General features: G+C 50.5%; 1 protein-coding gene across 1 annotated transcript; it reads left to right on the forward strand.

Moving 5' to 3' along the window:
- Positions 1 to 2,948: 2,948 nt before the first annotated feature.
- Positions 2,949 to 20,593, forward strand: LOC139019313 (putative leucine-rich repeat-containing protein DDB_G0290503). The gene is made up of 18 exons (XM_070428351.1): positions 2,949 to 3,032; positions 4,257 to 4,362; positions 8,385 to 8,555; positions 8,669 to 8,758; positions 11,519 to 11,600; positions 13,964 to 14,060; positions 14,487 to 14,642; positions 15,427 to 15,720; positions 16,162 to 16,302; positions 16,783 to 16,977; positions 17,094 to 17,288; positions 17,405 to 17,566; positions 17,618 to 17,911; positions 19,077 to 19,276; positions 19,361 to 19,580; positions 19,802 to 19,963; positions 20,018 to 20,206; positions 20,444 to 20,593. Exons 1-18 carry the CDS (start codon positions 2,949 to 2,951, stop codon positions 20,591 to 20,593), a joined length of 2,988 nt encoding a protein of 995 aa, XP_070284452.1.
- The last annotated feature ends 1,698 nt before the right edge of the window (positions 20,594 to 22,291 follow it).

Below are 22,291 nucleotides of genomic sequence, written 5' to 3' on the forward strand. Positions count from 1 at the left end.
ATCTTAATTTTTTTGGTGCGATGGTAAATGGGATTGTTTTTCTGATCTCCCTTTCTGAAAGTTCACTATTGGTGTATAGAAATGCCTCAGATTTCTTGGGGTTAATTTTGTATCCTGCTACATTGCCAAATTCATGTATTAAGTCTAGTAGCTTTTTGATGGAGTCTCTAGGGTTTTGTATGTATAATATCATGTCATCTGCAAATAAGGACAGTTTTACTTCCTCTTTTCCAATTTGGATGCCTTTTATTCCTTCTTCTTGCCTAATTGCAATGGCTAATACTTCCAGTACTATGTTGAACAGGAGTGGTGAGAGTGGGCATCCCTGTCTTGTTCCTGTTCTTAGGGGAAATGGTGTTAGTTTTTGTCCATTGAGTATGATGTTGGCTGTGGGCCTGTCATATATGGCTTTTATTATGTTGAGGTATGATCCTTCTATTCCCACCTTTCTGAGAGTTTTTATCAAAAATGGGTGTTGGATTTTGTCGAATGCTTTTTCTGCATCAATTGATATGACCATGTGGTTTTTTTCTTTCAATTTGTTTATGTGATGTATCACATTTATTGATTTACGGATGTTGTACCATCCTTGCATCTCTGGGATGAATCCTACTTGGTCATGGTGTATGATCCTTCTGATGTACTGCTGGATCCGATTTGCTAAGATTTTGTTGAGGATTTTGGCATCTATGTTCATGAGGGATATTGGCCTGTAATTCTCTTTCATTGTGATGTCTTTACCTGGTTTTGGTATTAGGGTGATGCTGGCTTCATAGAATGAGCTTGGAAGCGTTCCTTCCTCTTGAATTTTTTGTAGTAGTCTGAGGAGGGTAGGTTTTAGTTCTTCCTTGAATGTTTGGTAGAACTCCCCTGTGAAGCCGTCTGGCCCTGGGCTTTTGTTTGCTGGAAGCTTTCTGATGACTGCTTCAATTTCTTCCATAGTTATTGGCCTATTGAGGTTTTTAGATTCTTCCTGATTGAGTTTTGGAATGTTGTATTTTTCTAGGAATTTGTCCATTTCCTCCAGGTTGTCCAGTTTGTTGGAGTAGAGTTGCTCGTAGTATTGTTTAACAATCATTTGTATTTCTGTGGGGTCTGTTGTTATTTCGCCTCTATCATTTCTGATTTGGTTTATTTGGGACCTCTCTCTTTGCTTCTTGGTGAGCCTGGCTAGGGGTTTGTCAATCTTGTTTATCCTTTCAAAGAACCAGCTCTTGGTTTCATTGATTTTCTGTATTGTTTTTTTGGTCTCTATTTCATTGATTTCTGCTCTAATCTTTATTATCTCCTTCCTTCTGCTCACTCTGGGGTTTTCTTGTTGCTCTCTTTCTAATTCTTTGAGTTGTAGAGTTAGATGATTGACTACCATTTTTTCTTGTTTTTTGAGATAGGCCTGTAGAGCTATAAACTTCCCTCTCAGGACTGCTTTCATTGTGTCCCAGAGGTTTTGGATTGTTGTGTTTTCATTGTCATTAGTGTCCAGGATGTTTTTAATTTCTTCTTTGATGTCATCGGTAACCCAATCAATATTTAATAACATGCTATTCAGCTTCCAAGTGTTTGAGTATTTTGGGTTGTTTTTATTGTAGTTTATTTCTAACATTATGCCATCGTGGTCTGTGAAGAAGCTTTTTATGATTTCAATCTTCTTGAATTTGTGGAGACTTTGCTTGTGACCCAATATGTGGTCTATTTTTGAATATGTCCCATGAGCACCTTACACTTATAAATTTGTTTTACATTATTTTAAATCTCATCATGCTTCCCACCAATGAAGGCTACTAGATTTATGTGGTAGTTTCTATAAGACAAATTGATTTAGGTGATTATGAAAAAATAACACCTTCAGGAGGGGTTTTGTTTTTCATTTTTGATCTTTGACTTTAAGCAATTTGCTACTATTTATTGGAGCTGGATGGTTACTAAAAATGCTAATTGGTACTCACCCCTACCCCCGCCATCATAAGTCCAAAGATTTCATTTACTTTAAAATTTTATATTTATTTTAAATTAAAAAATTTTAGTTTACCAAAATAAAAGCATTAATAGTTCAGAAAATAATTAAAACACTTTTAGCTCATTGATTGACAGTCTAGATGTTTAAATTTTGTTCTGAGGATCCTGCATATCTGTTCTCTAAATGTCTTTCTTGCATGTGCTGGTTCAATGCTCCTTGCACAGAAAGTTAAGTACAAAATCTTTGTGTTGAAATATTTTCCAAATATGCAGCTTCATTTTGATCATTTTTCTTTCCTCTAAATTACTTATTAACTAATATTCTAACAAATCGTTTTATAGGCAGTTGACTAGTGGGTTTAGGTGTTGTAATGTATGAACTACTAACTGGAGCATCCCTTTCACTGTCGATGGGGAGGAGAACTCCCAACCTGAGCTACTAGGACAGACTTAACAAAATAAAATGCATAGATGGTTACCTCAAAGGAACTGATCACATTTCTGTAATTTGGCTGATGGAAAAAAATAATTTAGAAAATGGAGATTGGCAAAATTAGGTTTAAGTGGTTAATTTCCATTTATAATCATATAGGATGTAGATATAGAACCATTATATTTATATTTCCTTATATTTTATGTGCCCAGAGATTTTAAATTTCACAGGGAGTGTGTCATAATGTTTGTGTATTCCAAAGCACTTAGCATTGACTGGGAGATGCCACAGCCCCTGACCCAGCTGTGTTCCTGCCAGAGCCCTTGGGAATATGGGGCCCAGAGCAGTTAGGAATACAGGCTCAGGAGCCATTTAGAATGTGGGGCAAAGAGCCTTTTTCAAATGTGGAGCAAATAGCAGTTTAGAATGTGGTGCAAATAGCAATTTAGAATGTGGGGTGAAGAGCCATTTGGATTGTGGGGCGAGTAAGCCATTGGCAGTGCTTGGCACAGAGCTGGTGGGCACAGAGACGGTGGGCCCAGGGCCTGTGTGCGTAGCGATGGACGGTGGACACAGCCTCAGGATGGACGTTACTGTCCTCGAGCTCATGGAGCTCTTTCTGCAGAGCCTGCTGGTGGCGGGGGTGAGTGCACCTGCCTCCTTGTCCCATTGCGGGTGCCCTGGCTCCTCTCCCGCCCCCCTGGGGTCTCCACAGACCCCACCCGCCTGGGCCCTGGCAGTCCTGGAACTCAGGGGTCTTCACAGGTTTCCAAACTGGGGGCGGGGTCCTGGCCTGGGGGCCTGAGGGGTTTCCTATTCTGAACCCCATGCACCAGGTGCATGACTTGTAGCGCTCTGCCCCATCCTCACTGTGGGCCTCTGGGCAGATCACTGGACTCCCTGGGCCAGTGCCCTTCTCTGAATGAAGGTGAGTGACAGCTGCACAAGGCCTTCCTCCTCAGGGCCGGCTCCGGAGCAGCGCTGCCATCAGGGCAGATGCCTGCTTCCTGCTGAGCCAAGACCTGGTGCTGGGAAGTGGGGCAGCGATAAGGAAGGAGAAGAAAGATGTTCTCACTTGTGAGAAAGACTCAGACAGGTGGCACCTTGCAGCGCCTTTTGCTGTTGGCCCTGGCTGGTGGGGCTGCCCTGTCCCCATGTTGGGGCAGGGGGCTGGGTGTGCCCACAGGGTGCTGTGAGGGCACGGATATGAGCCCCACTGTGCCTGACCCTCCCCCTCATGGGGAAGAAGCTGCCTGCCTGCTGCTTCCGAGGAGTCTGGAGACTGTACCCAGACCTGTGAGATAAAGGCAGGGCGGCCTCGCCCACGAGAAGTAGGCACAGCTGGCATTAGAGCAGTGATCCTTCCGAGAGTTTGTAAACCTGCCTGTGCCAGGCCACTCCCAGCCAGGTGAATGGAGCCGGCTCTAGGTCCTGCTGCTCACTGGGTCACTGGGTGTCTGAAGGTCCTGCCCCCAGAGGTTCTAGTCGGTGGCCAGAGGTCTGGGGTGTTTAAAAGCTCTGAGAGCCACCTGATCTGGATTGTGGGGCTCCTCTGTTTTAGTTTTAGAGCCGTCAACCCAAACCAGCATCAGGGTCACAAGTCCAAATGCAGGCTCTTGGGCCCCAGCCCAGACTGACCATGTCAGAAGCTCTGAGGGTGGGAGGGGCCTGGCGCTCTCAGGAGGGGTCAGCTCTTGTTGCACCTGCCACCTGGCAGGTGTGAGCTGAGCACGTCACCCTGACAGAAGGTGGCGCCCATGCCTGCAGCTTGCTGGCCCTGCAGTTACGGAAACCTGTTCACGGTCACATCGTTAGCAGGGAACCACCCTCTCCTCCTCCCAGGTGGTCATGAGTTTTGTGTCAGCAGGTGAAGGAGCAGGTGGCACAGGCACAGGAGCTGGAGCAGGTGAAGGAGCACGTGGCGCTGGAGAACCAGAGGCTGCAGACATCTCTGGACACCCTGCAGCCTGAGGGTCTGGAGCGGGACAAGCAGCTGGACACCAGGGTAATTCTGGCCTCAGAATGAGTTAGGAGAGAATCGAAGATGGCGGCATAGGTAAACACCGGAGACTGCTGCCCCAAACAACCACTTCAAAAATACAACTAAAAGACGGAACGGACATCAACCAGAACCACAGGAAGGCTGGCTGAGGAGAGACTCTTCAACTAGAAGGAAAAACAACAGCATTACGAGGCTCAGAGGAGGCGCAGTGTGGAAAATTTAAAGGTACGGTGGTGCGGTGGTGCGCGCGCAAAGCGGGCTGGTGGCTGAGGGCGTGGTTGTCGTTTTCAATCAGGAGGGAGTCTCAGACTCTGGGCTACAGATCCGGGCGAGTCTCTAGGGACCCAGACTCAAACGGGAGAAGCGGGACTGTCTGGCTACGGTCCCTCCGAGGTTTGCAGCGGTTGCTGGGCAGAGCCCCTGGGGATGGACTGAGAGCAGCCATAGCTGCTCCCTCCCCCTGCCCTGTTGATCCCGCTCCGCCCAAGCCCTGCGCAGAGCCATTTGCCTATCGCCTCAGGCAAAGGCTAGATTAGCACCTCCCCAGAGGACTGAAGTTTTCCACACAGCTGATTCCCACAGCCAGTCGGCCTGGTGGTCAAATCCCTCTAGTATTAACTACAACAATTAAGGCTTAACTAGAACAAGACTGCGCACAAAGACCACAAGGGGGTGCACCAAGAAAGCATAAAAAATGCGGAGACAAAAAAAACATGACAGAAATGGAGGATATGGAGCTAAAAATCGCAATTTTGAGGGCTTGCAATAAACTTGAGCAGAGCCTCACGAAAACTAATGAGACCCTCGATGCTACGATAAAGAAATTAGAAAGTAAGCATACACGGACTGAAATAAAGAATATTATACCCAATAGCAGACCAGAGGAGCACAAGAATCAAACCAAAGATTTGACATTCGAAGAAGCAAAAAACACCCAACTGGAAAAGCAAAATGAAAAAAGAATCCGAAAGTGTGAAGATAGTGTAAGGAGCCTCTGGGACAGCTTCAAGCGTACAAACAACAGAATTATAGGGGTGCCAGAAGATGAGAGACAGCAAGATATTGAAAACTTATTTGAAGAAATAATGGCAGAAAACTTCCCCCACCTGGTGAAAGAAATGGACTTACAGGTCCAAGAAGCACAGAGAACCCCAAACAAAAGGAATCCAAAGAGGACCACACCAAGACACATCATCATTAAAATGCCAAGAGCAAAAGACAAAGAGAGAATCTTAAAAGCAGCAAGAGAAAGAGGCTCAATTACCTACAAGGGAATACCCATACGACTGTCAGCTGATTTCTCAACAGAAACTTTGCAGGCCAGAAGGGAATGGCAAGAAATATTCAAAGTGGAGGGGGACCAAGATGGCGGCATAGGTAAACACCGGAGACCGCTGCCGCAAACAACCATTTCAAAAATACAACTAAAAGACTGAACGGACATCACCCAGAACCACAGGAAGGCTGGCTGAAGAGAGACTCTACAACTAGAAGGAAAGAGAACAGCAAATCGAGGCTCAGAGGCGGCGCAGTGTGGAAAATACAAAGGTACCGAGGTACGCGCGCAAAGCGGGCTGGTGGCTGAGGGCGCGGTGAGTCTCAGACTCTGGGCTCCAGATCCAGGCGAGTCTCTAGGGACCCAGACTCAAACGGGAGAAGCGGGATTATCCGGCATCAGTTGGAACCTGAGGGCAACTTTCTCTCCGAGGTTTGCAGCGGCTGCCGGGGTTCTGAGAAGCAGAGCCTCTGGGAACGGGACTGAGCGTGGCCATAACTGCTCCCTCCGCCCGCCCTGTTGATCCCGCCCCGCCCAAAGCCTGCGCACAGCCATTTGCCGATCGCCTCAGGCAAAGGATGGATTAGCACCTCCCCAGAAGGCAGACGTTTTCCGTACAGCTGATTCCTATAGCCAGCCGGCCTGGGGGTCAAATCCCTCTAGTGTTAACTACAACAATTAAGGCTTGGCTAGAACAAGACTGCGCACAGAGACCACAAGGGGGTGCACCAAGAAAGCATAAAAGATGCGGAGACAAAGAAACATGACAGAAATGGAGGATATGGAGCTAAGAATCGCAATTTTGAGGGCTTGCCATAAATTTGTGCAGAGCCTCACAAAAACTAATGAGACCCTCGATGCTACGATAAAGAAATTAGAAAGTAAGCATACACGGACTGAAATAAAGAATATTATACCCAATAGCAGACCAGAGGAGTACAATAATCAAACCAAAGATTCGACAAAAAACACCCAATTGGAAAAGCAAAATGAAAAAAGAATCCGAAAGTGTGAAGATAGTGTAAGGAGCCTCTGGGACAGCTTTAAGCGGTCTAATATCAGAGTCATTGGAGTGCCAGAAGATGAGAGACAGCAAGATATTGAAAACCTATTTCAAGAAATAATGGCAGAAAACTTCCCCCACCTGGAGAAAGAAATGGACTTACAGGTCCAAGAAGCGCAGAGAACCCCAAACAAAAGGAATCCAAAGAGGACCACACCAAGACACATCATCATTAAAATGCCAAGAGCAAAAGACAAAGAGAAAATCTTAAAAGCAGCAAGAGAAAGAGGCTCAATTACCTACAAGGGAATACCCATACGACTGTCAGCTGATTTCTCAACAGAAACTTTGCAGGCCAGAAGGGAATGGCAAGAAATATTCAAAGTGCTGAATACCAAGAACCTACAACCAAGATTACTTTATCCAGCAAAGCTATCATTCAGAATTGAAGGTCAGATAAAGAGCTTCACAGATAAGGAAAAGCTAAAGGAGTTCATCACCGCCAAACCAGTATTATATGAAATGCTGAAAGGTATCCTTTAAGAAGAGGAAGAAGAAGAAAAAGGTAAAGATACAAATTATGAACAACAAACATGCATCTATCAACAAATGAATCTAAGAATCAAGTGAATAAATAACCTGATGTACAGAATGAACTGGTGATTATAATAGAATCAGGGACATAGAAAGGGAATAGACTGACTATTCTTGGGGGAAAAAGGGGTGTGGGAGATGCGGGAAGTGACTGGACAAAAAGCATGCACCTATGGATGAACACAGTGGGTGGGGAGTGAGGGTGGAGGGTGGGGTGGGAGCTGGAAGGAGGGGAGTTATGGGGGGAAAAAAGAGGAACAAATGTAATAATCTGAACAATAAAGATTTAATAAAAAAAAAAAAAGAAATATTCAAAGTGATGAATACCAAGAACCTACAACCAAGATTACTTTATCCAGCAAAGCTATCATTCAGAATTGAAGGTCAGATAAAGAGCTTCACAGATAAGGAAAAGCTAAAGGAGTTCATCACCACTAAACCAGTATTACACGAAATACTGAAAGGTATCCTTTAAGAAGAGGAAGAAGAAAAAGGTAAAGATACAAATTGTGAACAACAAACATGCATCTATCAACAAGTAAATCTAAGAATCAAGTGAATAAATAATCTGATGTACAGAAAAAAAAAAAAAAAGAATGAGTTAGGACACATTCCTCCCCGGTCAACTCTCTGGTGCTTTGAATGCGGTTGGATGGGTGTTGTGTAAATATCGGTTAAGTGGGTTGGTAGTGCTGTTCAGGTTCTCTATGTCTTACTGAATTTCCATGCACTTTTCAAAGTATTCAGAGAGGGTACCCAAGGAGGTTATCCAGAGAAAGGGCAAAAATTGCCAAGAAAGGTCACATGTGCAGGGAGGGGCCCAGGACTAAGCTTAGGCCCATGGGACAGTCCGATTCTGCCGTGGGCCATCCCAGAGCAGTTCCTTGAGTGCAGGTAGAACTGTCCTCAGCTCGGCTGGGTGTTGCCTCTCCTGAGGGTCCTGCTATTTTGGTGTCAGCACTTGACCCGCTGTTGGTCCCTCACTGCGTGTGGGGACGTGGGGATCGCAGTCTGTGGTCCCCCTGGGCCTGCACCTGATGAGGCGTCCTTTCCTTCTCCCTCCAGCAGGTGGAAAATTCCACTCTGAGCTCCCAGAGCGCCTCGCACACTGCGCTCACAGAGCAGGACACTCAGCTCCAGCACCAGCAGCTGGCGGCAGCCCACCAGGCCCTGCAGCAGGAACACGTGATACTAGGCACGCTCCACGAGCACCTGACTACGGAGCACGAGGCCCTTTTGGACAAGTACTGCCGCCAGAAGACACTGCTGCGTCGGACCCTGGAGCTGGAGAGCAAGGTTCTCAGGTGGGTGCCTGTGGCTGGGGGTGACTGATGGGCTCCCTAGGGCTTCTGTCCCCCCTTCACTCTGGCCCCTCATGTTTCCTCTGGTCCCGCTGCTTCACAGTGAAGAGAAGTAAATCCACCATCACCCTCAGCGATGTGGAGTTGGTGCGGCTGGAGACTGAGGGGCAGGAGGGTCCCCCAGGGGAGAAGGGTGTGCCCACTAATCCCGGCTCAGGGAAACCAGGTGTCAGCATTGGGGTCCCAGCTCCCCTGGGCATTCCTATCCCCTCTACCTTTTCTCTCCAAACCAATGACAAGGAGGGGAAGTCACCACAGCTGCCGATTTTCAGGGGCCTGCCTCACCCAGCTCCCCAGGCCTTTTCCCTGTCCAAGTCTCCAAGTCTGGGCTTCTGATTTTTTTTTTTTAAGTTTAATTTTGGAAAGTTTTTAATATATGGACGTGTACAGAATAGTATAGTGAAAACCCCATGTTCCCATCACCTGCAGCAGCATTACCAATCCTCTGCCATTCTCCTGTCACCTTTACCTCTGACTCTTCATACACATTTTTAAAGGTAAAATTGATGTTTCTTAAATGCATAAATCTTAACTTTGTGCTTTTGCCAAATCAGGGCTTTGTGTGCATGTAGTCAGCCAACTTCGGCTGAGCTCCTGGCCAGCAGATCCCTGATTTCAGTGGCCCCGGCAGGTGCAGTGGGACCCAGAGCCTGGGGGAAGTGAGATGTACAGAGGACTCCAAGGTGGGGGGGAGGGGGAGAGAGATGTACTAAAGAGAGGCTCTCCCACACTTGGAGCAGTGCCGAAGGGAGCTGTCCACCTTCTGTGCCTGTGAGTTATCCCTGCTGAGTACTTCCCTTGCCTCTGCCTCAGCAAATGCCAGGCAAAGGCTGGGGCTTCCCTGGGAACAGCTGAGGTGCAGGGATTTGGCATCACAGGGTCCAGGAGGGCACTGAGCCTGCAGAGCCTGTGGAGGGCGCCTGCTGCTGCATGAACTTGGGGGCGATAATGTTCATTTATGCACTCACCCAGTGCTTCCTGTGGACTCTCTCCAGAGCCTTCCACCCCTTTCTCCACCCAGATTCCCACCTTTTGGGGGTGCCGGGACGTGTGCTCCTATAAGACTATCATTCCTCTCCACCAGAATGAGCATCTTCTGCCTCGTGGAATCTCCCTCGCTGCCTCCCCCGCACCCATCCTGTTTTCACGACACACTTAGTGAGCACCCACTGGGCGCGTGGTGCTGTCTAACGTGGTGGGAATGCACCCAGCTGACTCCTGATGGGAGCCTCCTGTGGTGCCCACCCCGCACCAGGCGCTGCGGGCCTTACCCTCAATGCCCTATGATAACCGTGTGGATATATTCTTATGTCTGTTCACATGGGAAGGTTGCGCAGGTGGCATTTGACTGCTCTGAGGGAGGAGTTTATTGTTCTGCCTATGACTCCTTGCTTGATGGACCTACTGTGTGACTCAGTGGTTTTTGCTAGTTGGACAGATAGCTGGAGGCCCTTGGTGTGTCTGCAGCATGGCTGCAAGTTGGAGGTGGAGGTGCCTGGAACACAGGCCGGGGGCTCTGTATTCATTTCACCTGAAACTTGACTGGGACACTCGCTCCTTCGTTCCCCTGGCGCACATGTACTGGGTGTCCAGCCTCGTACCCAGGATTCAGCGGGGAGTAGGACTCCCAATTTCTGCCCTGCCGGAGGGTCGTTACTAATGGCTGCGATATGCTTGATCCTGTGCTTTTCCAAGACACAACAGGGAAGCAGGAGGTGGGGACCCTAATGGTCCGTGGCCCTGTTTCTCAAACCTGGATGAGAAAGATCGCCACCTTGAAAGCCCAGCAGAGCCCCCACCCCCACCTTCCACGTCCCACGTCCTGTCCTGGCAGTCTCCACCCATGGCTAAAGGCCACAGGAAGGAATGTTTGTCTTCCAACAGCCACCCGAGCAGGTGTCTGAGTTTGAGTACCCACAGGTCTTGGTCCAGGCAGATGGTACAAGTACAGCTGATATGGGATCGGGGGGTGGGGGGGCGAGGATGGAGGGCTGAGGGCAGGGGCTGAAACCCTGGAATCTGGGTGGTCTCTGTCAGCCTGTCTCTGGGTGTGGACACCTCAGGAAGGGGGTCTGGAAAGGGATTTGCCTGCCTGGGGAAGATTGAAAGGTGATGACTCAGTCTCCACCTTGGACCTGGGAAGGCCCCTGAGTCACCCTGAACAGGGAAGGTTCCTGCAGGTGGAGGAACAGCCTGGGGCTGGTCAGGTGCTCCCTTATGTGCTCTGCTGCCGTCCAGAGAGGCTGTGCAGGACCCTCTGCAGACTGAGACAGGAAGGAAATAAAAGCCCGAGCTGAGGGGAGGCTGTGGGAGAGCGAGGGCAAGGGCTGGACTGGGGGTGCCTTGAGGAGCAGGGTGTGCAGCTGCCCCTGGTTCCTGGTTGGACCCCACCAGGCAAGCCTCTGGCCCCCAGGCTGCCTGAATCAGAGCAGGAAGAGTTGTGTTCCTGAGCTGGGGAGGAGGGCTCACCCAGGGCCTGGTGAGGGGGATCAGCTGTTATGGGCAGTGGAATTCCCCTGTATGTGTTGTGGTTTCTTTGAGAAGGGCGTGAGCTTCAGAAAAAGTGGTTTTGTTCCCAGTGGGATGAAGGAGGGAGGCTGCTTTGACAGGATCTGGAAGGGGCCATGGAGACATGTTGGGTGGGAGGAGGGGGACTTGGCTTCTGGGTTGGAAGAGAACCCTCGAGCTGGCCCAGTGTCTGTCCCTCTCTCTGTCCACCCCTGTCCCCTGTCCATCCCCCTCTCCCTCAGCTCTGCAGAGAGAAGCCACTCACCAAGGCTTTGAGGTCTTCTTGGGTTTCCATTTCTAGCAGGTATATTTCCATTCAATAGATACAAGGACTAGCTCCAACATAAGGCGGCGCTGGATCAGCTGGGGACGCTCTTGACCACAGAGCTGGAGGCTCTGCAGCAGGAGCAGAGGACAAGCGCCATGGCTGCCGAGGAGAACCAGAGGCTGCAGCGAGAGCTGGACAGGTAACCGCCAGGCCCCCTGCAGCACCTCTGCTGGGATGTCAGTCAGACCTACCCACTCAGCACCCGCTGAGCTGAGCTCAAGTGAGACCCCTGGTGATGGTGCATTTCTACCAACCCTGCCCTGGAAGCAGCTGGTGGTAACAAGGTAAAGGGGACTCCAGCTGGTGGCTGGAAGGAAGGACTCAGCAGCTGGGATGGGGCATTGTCTAGGTTTGGACAACCTCCCCTCCCACAGTTATGATGCTGATGACTGTCGGGCAGGGGCACCTGCATCCTCTAACACCAGCGATCCCGTGAGGGAGGGAGGCTTGGTCCTCAGCATCCACGCATTCCCATTTGTGAATTCACCTCCTGGCTGAACTGTACTGGTGACCCCCAAATCAGTGCCCGTGGCCTGTCATGGACGTGCCCAGAGTGGGAGATACTGGAGTCGCCGGATGTGCACATTTGTAGCTGAGGTTGAACAAGGCCTTTGACCCTGACGTTGTTTCAGTTCTCACCAATGAGCATCCCCTTCGTGGTCCATTGAGTGCCATGGTGTTCTGTTTTGTGTGCTTTGGTGGCGATTTCGCTGTTTGAAATGGCCCCCAAATGGAGTGCTGTCTAGTGTTTCCAAGTGCAAGGCTGCACTGGGCCTCACGGGGAATATACGAGTGGCACACAAGGGTCATTCAGGCCCAGGTATGGTCCTGTCGGCTCTGAGTGTATTACACCGAGTGTCTTTATGTCTTGATCAGTTGACAAAATGTGACCAGAGACACCCAGGAACCGATGGGAACAGTTTCAGTACACACTAAGTCAGGGTTCACGTGGTTGGGTGGAACATTATACTGTGAATCATGAGAATTGGCTGAGCTATTGTTATCCTTTAAAGCAGGGGTCCTCAAACTTTTTAAACAGGGGGCCAGTTCACTGTCCCTCAGACCGTTGGAGGGCTGAACTATAGTTTTAAAAAAAACTATGAACAAATTCCTATGCACACTGCACCTCTTGTTTGAAGTAAAAATGCAAAACAGGAACAAATACAATATTTGTATTTGCATGTGGCCCGCGGGCCGTAGTTTGAGGACCCCTGCTTTAAAGAAACCACAGCCAACAGAGGAGGAAACAGGCTCGGGGAGATTAAACAACTTGTTCAAGGTCAATGCTCCTAGTTAGGGCACAGGCAGGATTCGAATTCAGGTCTTGCCTCAACCCAGAGGTGTGACCACATGAAGCCTTCCTTCCCACAGCCCTGATTTAACATGTGCTGTGGGGCTGTAAACTCAGCTGCCTGCAGTGGCCGGGCAAGTCCAGCAGGTGGGGAAGGAGAGTCAGCGATAGACCAGGCCCTGGTGGAGAATACATCCCAGCTAGAGGCTGTCAGTTGGGAGGCAGGATGGACTGCCAGGTCTTCCTTCTTTATGCTTTTTTTTTCCTGAGAAAAAGATATCTGAATGTTGATGTGAAACTTAAAATTTTTGAATGCTGGTAAACTAATTTTTGTTTTTGTTTTTGGTGTTTTTTTTTCATTTTAAAAAGCTGTTTTTGGGTGGGACTGGGCACCGGGAGGATCTGAAAACATATTTGAGGCCAGAGACTCTTAAACCTAAACCCAGCAATTATTCACAGGACCAAAATGGAGGAATCTTTGTATCTTTTTCTGTTACCTTTCTTTATGTTATTTTACTTTTTATAGTTGACTTAATTGGAGAGACATCAATTAATAAAAACATACATGCTTTAAAATGAAATAAAATAGAATAAAATAAGTAAATGTTAAAAATTTAAAAAAAAAAAAGCTGTGTGGGCCAAACTTCACACACCTGTGTTCAAATTGAGTCCATGAGCTGGTCAAATGAGCTTTTTGGTATAAATCTTCCCCAGGAATCCCATTCGGGTAATGATGATGGTAATAATTTCAGTGGGTTTAGGTAACATTCCAGAATCTCCTATTTTATTTATCTCAGTTGTTGAAATTAGAAAGGGGCTTGGAATTGGGGAGAAGAGCTGGATATAGACATAGAGTCTTAGAGCAGAAATGTCCTGATTCAGTTTTTAAGTGTCTAAATCAAAGAACCCTTTTTCCAAGTAGGCAGATGTGCAAAAGCCTCACATAGGAAAGGACTTTTATAGGGATGCTCTGTTGCAGTGGTGTCCCAGCCTGCCTGTCTTGTCTCTCCCAGCACGCAGGGGGCACCTGGGGTAGCCTCATAGAACCCCAATGAACACAGTTTTAAAACCACTGATTTTATTCAATCCTTCATTAACAAATGAAAAAAAACTGAGGCCCAGAGATGTTGAGGTTTTGATTAAGGTTGCACAAGTGGGACAGAGCCTGGGAGTGCCCCTCAGCACTTGACCCAGTGTCTCTCCACGCCCAGGGCCAATTTCCTGAACCAGCAGTTGAAGAGGGAGCAAGAGGAGCTGCAGACCCACAACAAGAAGCTGCAGACCTCCCTGAAGGACACCCAGCTGCAGGTGAACTGCCGGCAGACCCAGTAGTAGGGACTGAAGGGGCAGCAGGATCAGCTGCAGACCAAAACCAAGGAGGTACAAAACTCCCTGAAGGACACAAGCTAGAGGTGTAGCAATGGCGGCCCTATAAGAGGGACTCATGAGGGAGTAGGAGGAGCTGCAGATCTACACCAAGGAGGTACAAACCACCCTGAACTACATGAAGCTAGAGGTGAAAGCTGGACGGCCCTGTACGAAGGATTAAAAGGGGAGCACGAAGAGCTGCAGACCCACAACAAGGAAGTGAAAACCTCCGAACTACATGTGAAACACTGGCAGACCATGTAGCAGGGACTGAAAGGTGAGCAGTAGAAGCTGCAGACCCAAACTAAGAAGCTTCAAACATCTCTGAACTACACCCAGCTGGAGGTAAACTGCTGGCCCTCCCAGTGCAACTACCTGAAGGAGGAGCAGGAAGAACTGCAGATCTACACCAAGGAACTGCAAACCTCATTAAATGACAGGCAAATGAAGGTGAAACATTGGCAGGCCCAGTTCAAGGGGCTGAACGGGCAACAGGTGGAGCTGCAGACACACACCAAGGAGGTGCAAAACTCTATGAACAATAGGAAGCTAGAGGTGTACCGCTGGCAGGGCCTGTATGAGGGACTAAATGGGGAGCAGAAGAAGCTGCAACACACACCAAGAAGCAGCAAACCTCCCTGAAAGGCGCATAGCTGGAGGTGAACTGCCTGCATGCCCAGTGCAACTGGCTGAGGGAGGAACAGGAGGAGCTGTAGACCAACAAAAAGGAGGTGCATACCACCCTGAACAACAGGAAGCAGGAGGTGAACCCATGGAAGGCCCTATACTAGGGACTGAGGGGGAGCAGGTGGAGATGCAGACACACATCAAGAAGCTGTAAACCTCATTGAATGACAGGCAGCTATAGGGGAAGATCTGGCAAGCCCAGTACAAAGGGCTGAAGTGGCAGCAGGAGGAACTGAGAGCCACACCAAGGAGGTGCAAACCTCCCTGAACGATAGGAAGCTAGAAGTTAACCACTGGCAGGTCCTGTACAAGGGAATACAGGGGAGCACCAAGAGCTGCAGAACCACACCAAGAAGCTGCAAACCTCCCAGAAAGGCACACAGCTGGAGGTGAACTTCTGGCAGGCCAAATGCATCTGGCTGAGGGAGGAGTAGGACGAGCTGCAAGTCTACACCAAGGAACTGCAAACCTCATTGAAGACAGGCAAATGGAGGTTACCTGCTTGCATGCTTAGTGCAACTGGCTAAGAGAGGAACAGTAGGAGCTGCAGACACAAACCAAAGGGGTGCAAAACACTCTGAACGGCACATAGCTGGAGGTAAACTGCTGGCCCACCCAGTGCAACTGGCTCAGTGAGGAGCAGGAGAAGCTGCAGATCTACAACAGGGAACTGCAAACCTCACTGAATGACACGCAAATGGAAGTGATCCACTGGCAGGCCCAGTTCAAGAAGCTGAATGGGCAGCAGGAGGAGCTACAAGTCTACACCAAGGAACTGCAAACCACATTGAATGACAGGCAAATGGAGGTGATCCACTGGCATGTCCAGTTCAAGGGGCTAAATGGGCAGCAGGAGTTGCTGCAGACACACACCAAGGAGGTGCAAACCTACCTGAACTACAAGAATCTAGAGGTGAACCACTGGCATGCCCTGTACTAGGGACTGAAGGGGGAGAAAGAGGAGCTGCAGACCCACAGGAAAAAGCTGCAAACCTCCCTGAAAGGCACACAGCTGGAAGTAAACTGTTGGCCAGCCAAAGGAAACTGCCTGAGAGAGGAGCAGGAGGAGCTGCAGATCTACACCAAGGAACTGCAAACCTCACTGAATGAAAGGCAAATCGAGGTGACCCGCTGGTAGGCCCAGTTCCAGGGGCTGATTGGGCAGCAGGAGGAGCTGCAGACACACACCAAGGAGGTGCAAACCTCCCTGAACGACACGAAGTTAGAGGTCAACCTATGGCAGGCCCTGTACAAGGGACTGAAGGGGTATCAGGAGAAACTGCAGACCCACACCAAGGGGGTGCAAACCGCCCTGAAAGGCACATAGCTGGAGGTAAACTGCTGGCCCACCCAGTGCAACTGGCTGAGGGAGGAGCAGGAGAAGCTGCAGATCTACATCAAGGAACTGCAAACCTCACTGAATGACAGGCAAATGGAGGTGATTCGCTGGCAGGCCCAGTTCAAGAAGCTGAATGGGGAGCAGGAGGAGCTGCAAGTCTATACCAAGGAACTACAAACCTCACTGAATGACAGGCAAATGGAGATTAGCTGCTTGCATGCTCAGTGCAACTGGCTAAGAGAGGAAAAGTAGGAGCTGCAGACACACACCAAGGGTTTGCAAACCTCCCTGAACAACACGAAGCTAGAGGTCAACCTATGGCAGGCACTGTACAAGGGAATGAAGGGGTATCAGGAGAAGCTGCAGACCCACACCAAGTAGGTGCAAAGCTCTCTGAACAACACACAGCTGGAGGTTAGCTGCTTGCATGCCCAGTGCAACAGGCTGTGGGAGGAACAGGAGCTGCAGACCCACACCAAGGGAGTGCAAACAGCCCTGAAAGGTACATAGCTGGAGGCAAACTGCTGGCCCACCCAGTGCAAATGGCTGAGGGAGGAGCAGGAGAAGCTGCAGATCTACACCAAGGAACATTAAACCTCATTGAATGACAGGCAAATGGAGGTGATCCGCTGGTAGGCCCAGTTCCAGGGGCTGAGTGGGCAGCAGGAGGAGCTGCAGACACACACCAAGGAGGTGCAAACCTCCCTGAACGACAGGAATCTAGGGGTCAACCTATGGCATGCCCTGTACAAGGGACTGAAGGGGGAGGAAGAGGTGCTGCAGACCCACACGAAAAAGCTGCAAACCGCCCTGAAAGGCACACAGCTGGAAGTAAACTGCTGGCCAGTCCAAGGAAACTGCCTGATGGGCAGGAGGAGCTGCAGATCTACATCAGGGAACTGCAAACCTCATTGAATGACAGGCAAATGGAGGTGATCCGCTGGTAGGCCCAGTTCCAGGGGCTGAGTGGGCAGCAGGAGGAGCTGCAGACACACACCAAGGAGGTGCAAACCTCCCTGAACGACAGGAATCTAGGGGTCAACCTATGGCATGCCCTGTACAAGGGACTGAAGGGGGAGGAAGAGGTGCTGCAGACCCACACGAAAAAGCTGCAAACCGCCCTGAAAGGCACACAGCTGGAAGTAAACTGCTGGCCAGTCCAAGGAAACTGCCTGATGGGCAGGAGGAGCTGCAGATCTACATCAGGGAACTGCAAACCTCATTGAATGAGAGGCAAATGAAGGTGACCCGCTGGTAGGCCAAGTTCCAGGGGCTGATTGGGCAGCAGGAGGAGCTGCAGACACACACCAAGGAGGTGCAAACCTCCCTGAACGACACGAAGCTCGACGTCAACTTATGGCAGGCCCTGTACAAGGGACTGAAGGGGTATCAGGAGGAGCTGCAGACCCACACCAAGGGGGTGCAAACCGCCCTGAAAGGAACATAGCAGGCAAACTGCTGGCCCACCCAGTGCAACTGGCTGAGGGAGGAGCAGGAGAAGCTGCAGATCTACATCAAGGAACTGCAAACCTCACTGAATGACACGCAAATGGAGGTGATCCGCTGGCAGGCCCAGTTCAAGAAGCTGAATGGGCAGCAGGAGGAGCTACAAGTCTACAGGAAGGAACTGCAAACCTCACTGAATGACAGGCAAATGGAGGTGATCCACTGGCAGGTCCAGTTCAAGGGGCTAAATGGGCAGCAGGAGTTGCTGCAGACACACACCAAGGAGGTGCAAACCTCCCTGAACTACAAGAATCTAGAGGTGAACCACTGGCCATGTACTAGGGACTGAAGGGGGAGAAAGAGGAGCTGCAGACCCACAGGAAAAAGCTGCAAATCGCCCTCAAAGGCACACAGCTGGAAGTAAACTGCTGGCCAGCCCAAGGAAACTGCCTGAGGGAGAAGCAGGAAAAGCTGCAGATCTACATCAAGGAATTCCAAACCTCATTGAATGAAAGGCAAATGGAGGTGATCCCCTGGTAGGCCCAGTTCCAGGGGCTGAGTGGGCAGCAGGAGGAGCTGCAGACACACACCAAGGAGGTGCAAACATCCCTTAACGACACGAAGTTAGAGGTCAACCTATGGCAGGCCCCGTACAAGGGACTGAAGGGTTATCATGAGAAGCTGCAGACCCACACCATGTAGGTGCAAAGCTCTCGGAACAACACACCTGGAGGTTAGCTGCTTGCATACCCAGTGCAACAGGCTGTGGGAGGAACAGGAGGAGCTGCAGATCTACATCAAGGAACTGCAAACCTCACTGAATGGCAGGCCAATGGAGGTGATCCGCTGGTAGGCCCAGTTCAAGAAGCTGAATGGGCAGCAGGAGGAGCTGCAAGTCTACACCAAGGAACTGCAAACCTCACTGAATGAAAGGCAAATGGAGATTAGCTGTTTGCATGCTTAGTGCAACTGGCTAAGAGAGGAACAGTAGGAGCTGCAGACACACACCAAGGAGGTGCAAACATCCCTGAAGGACACGAAGCTAGAGGTCAACCTATGGCAGGCACTGTACGAGGGAATGAAAGGGTATCACGAGAAGCTGCATACCTACACCAAGTAGGTGCAAAGCTCACTGAACAATACACAGCCGGAGGTCAGCTGCTTGCATGCCCAGTACAACAGGCTGTGGAGGAACAGGAGGAGCTGCAGACATACACCAAGGAGTTACAAAACTCTCTGAACAACTGGAAGCTAGAAGTGAACCGCTGACTGCCCTGTATGAGGGACTGAATAGGGAGCAGGACGAACTGCAACCCAACCAAGAAGCAGCAAACCTCCCTTAAAGGCCCACAGCTGGAGGTGAACTGCTTGCATGCCCAGTGCAACTGTTTGGGGGAGGAACAGGAGGAGCTGCAGGACCACACCAAGGGGTGCAAACCGCCCTGAAAGGCACATAGCTGGAGGCAAACTGCTGGCCCACCCAGTGCAACTGGCTGAGGGAGGCGCCGGAGGAGCTGCAGATCTACATCAAGGAACTGCAAACCTCACTGAATGACACGCAAATGGAGGTGATCCGCTGGCAGGCCCAGTTCAAGAAGCTGAATGGGCAGCAGGAGGAGCTACAAGTCTACACCAAGGAACTGCAAACCTCATTGAATGACAGGCAAATGGAGGTGATCCACTGGTAGGCCCAGTTCCAGGGGCTGAGTGGGCAGCAGGAGGAGCTGTAGACACACACCAATGAGGTGCAAACCTCCCTGAACGACAGGAAGATAGAGGTCAACCTATGGACAGCCCTGTACAAGGGACTGAAGGGGGAGGAAGAGGAGCTGCAGACCCACAGGAAAAAGCTGCAAACCGCCCTGAAAGGCACACAGCTGGAAGTAAACTGCTGGCCAGCCCAAGGAAACTGCCTGAGGGAGGAGCAGGTGGAGCTGCAGATCTACACCAAGGAACTGCAAACCTCATTGAATGACAGGCAAATGGAGGTGATCCCCTGGTAGGCCCAGTTCCAGGGGCTGAGTGGGCAGCAGGAGGAGCTGCAGACACACAGGAAAAAGCTGCAAACCGCCCTGAAAGGCACACAGGTGGAAGTAAGCTGCTGGCCAGCCCAAGGAAACTGCCTGATGGGCAGGAGGAGCTGCAGATCTACACCAAGGAACTGCAAACCTCATTGAATAACAGGCAAATGGAGGTGACCCGCTGGTAGGCCAAGTTCCAGGGGCTGATTGGGCAGCAGGAGGAGCTGCAGACACACACCAAGGAGGTGCAAACCTCCCTGAACAACACGAAGCTCGACGTCAACTTATGGCAGGCCCTGTACAAGGGACTGAAGGGGTATCAGGAGGAGCTGCAGACCCACACCAAGGGGGTGCAAACCACCCTGAAAGGAACATAGCTGGAGGCAAACTGCTGGCCCACCCAGTGCAACTGGCTGAGGGAGGAGCAGGAGAAGCTGCAGATCTACATCAAGGAACTGCAAACCTCACTGAATGACAGGCAAATGGCGGTGATCCACTGGCAGGTCCAGTTCAAGGGGCTAAATGGGCAGCAGGAGTTGCTGCAGACACACGCCAAGGAGGTGCAAACCTCCCTGAACTACAAGAATCTAGAGGTGAACCACTGGCATGCCCTGTACTAGGGACTGAAGGGGGAGAAAGAGGAGCTGCAGACCCACAGGAAAAAACTGCAAACCGCCCTCAAAGGCACACAGCTGGAAGTACACTGTTGGCCAGCCCAAGGAAACTGCCTGAGGGAGGAGCAGGTGGAGCTGCAGATCTACACCAAGGAACTGCAAACCTCACTGAATGACAGGCAAATGGAGGTGATCCACTGGTAGGCCCAATTCCAGTGGCTGAGTGGGCAGCAGGAGGAGCTGCAGACACACACCAAGGAGGTGCAAACCTCCCTGAACGACAGGAACCTAGAGGTCAACCTATGGCAGGCCCTGTCCAAGGGATTGAAGGGGTATCAGGAGAAGCTGCAGACCCACACCATGTAGGTGCAAAGCTCTCTGAACAACACAGAGCTGGAGGTTAACTGCTTGCATGCCCAGTGCAACAGGCTGTGGGAGGAACAGGAGGAGCTGCAGACCCACACCAAGGGGGTGCAAACTGCCCTGAAAGGCACATAGCTGGAGGCAAACTGCTGGCCCACCCAGTGCAACTGGCTGAGGGAGGAGCAGGAGGAGCTACAGATCTACATCAAGGAACTGCAAACCTCATTGAATGACAGGCAAATGGAGGTGATCAGCTGGTAGGCCCAATTCCAGGGGCTGAGTGGACAGCAGGAGGAGCTGCAGACACACACCAAGGAGGTGCAAACCTCCCTGAACAACAGGAACCTAGAGGTCATCCTATGGCAGGCCCGGTTCAAGGGACTGTAGGGGGAGAAAGAGGAGCTGCAGAAACACAGGCAAAAGCTGCAAACCGTCTGGAAAGGCACACAGCTGAAAGTAAACGGCTGGCCAGCCCAAGGAAACTGCCTGAGAGAGGAGGAGGAGGAGCTGCAGATCTACATCAAGGAACTGCAAACCTCATTGAATGACAGGCAAATGGAGGTGATCCGCTGGCAGGCCCAGTTCCAGGGGCTGAGTGGGCAGCAGGAGGAGCTGCAAGTCTACACCAAGGAACTGCAAACCTCACCGAATGAAATGCAAATGGAGGTTAGCTGCTTGCATGCTTAGTGCAACTGGATAAGAGGGGAACAGTAGGAGCTGCAGACACACACCAAGGGTTTGCAAACCTCCCTGAACAACACGAAGCTAGAGGTCAACCTATGGCAGGCACTGTACAAAGGAATGAAGGCGTATCAGGAGACCCACACCATGTAGGTGCAAAGCTCTCTGAACAACACACAGCTGGAGGTTAGCTGCTTGCATGCCCATTGCAACAGGCTGTGGGAGGAACAGGAGGAGCTGCAGACCCACACCAAGGGGGTGCAAACAGCCCTGAAAGGCACATAGCTGGAGGCAAACTGCTGGCCCACCCAGTGCAACTGGCTGAGGGAGGAGCAGGAGAATCTGCAGATCTACACCAAGGAACTGCAAACCTCACTGAATGACAGGCAAATGGAGGTGATCCGCTGGCAGGCCCAGTTTAAGAAGCTGAATGGGCAGCAGGAGGAGCTGCAAGTCTACACGAAGGAACTGCAAACCTCACTGAATGACAGGCAAATGGAGATTAGCTGCTTGCATGCTTAGTGCAACTGGCTAAGAGAGGAACAGTGGGAGCTGCAGACACACACCAACGAGGTGCAAACCTCCCTGAAGGACACGAAGCTAGAGGTCGACCTATGGCCGGCCCTGTACAAGGGACTGAAGGGGGAGAAAGAGGACCTGCAGACCCACAGAAAAAGGCTGCAAACAGTCCTGAAAGGCACACAGCTGGAAGTAAACTGCTGGCCAGCCCAAGAAAACTGCCTGAGGGAGGAGCAGGGGGAGCTGTAGATCTACACCAAGGAACTGCAAACCTCATTGAATAACAGGCAAATGGAGGTGATCCGCTGGTAGGCCCAGTTCCAGGGGCTTAGTGGGCAGCAGGAGGAGCTGCAGACACACACCAAGGAGATGCAAACCTCCCTGAACGACACAAAGCTAGAGGTCAACTTATGGCAGGCCCTGTACAATGGACTGAAGGGGTATCAGGAGAAGTTGCAGACCCACACCAAGTAGGTGCAAAGCTCACTGAAAAATACACAG

The sequence above is a fragment of the Myotis yumanensis genome, unplaced genomic scaffold, assembly GCF_028538775.1.
Source record: "Myotis yumanensis isolate MYYU_CA2020_CCGP unplaced genomic scaffold, mMyoYum1.0.hap1 SCAF_11, whole genome shotgun sequence".
In the NCBI taxonomy this organism is placed as follows: Eukaryota; Metazoa; Chordata; class Mammalia; order Chiroptera; family Vespertilionidae; genus Myotis; species Myotis yumanensis.

Bases quoted from the DNA above. Each gene is read 5' to 3' on its own strand.
- LOC139019313 (XM_070428351.1), top strand. From the start codon at position 2,949: ATGGACGGTGGACACAGCCTCAGGATGGACGTTACTGTCCTCGAGCTC. The intron at 8,759-11,518 runs GTGTGCCCACTA...TCTTGACCACAG, and splicing joins GGGTCCCCCAGGGGAGAAGG to AGCTGGAGGCTCTGCAGCAG. The intron at 16,978-17,093 runs GTAAACTGCTGG...ATCCGCTGGTAG, and splicing joins TGAAAGGCACACAGCTGGAA to GCCCAGTTCCAGGGGCTGAG.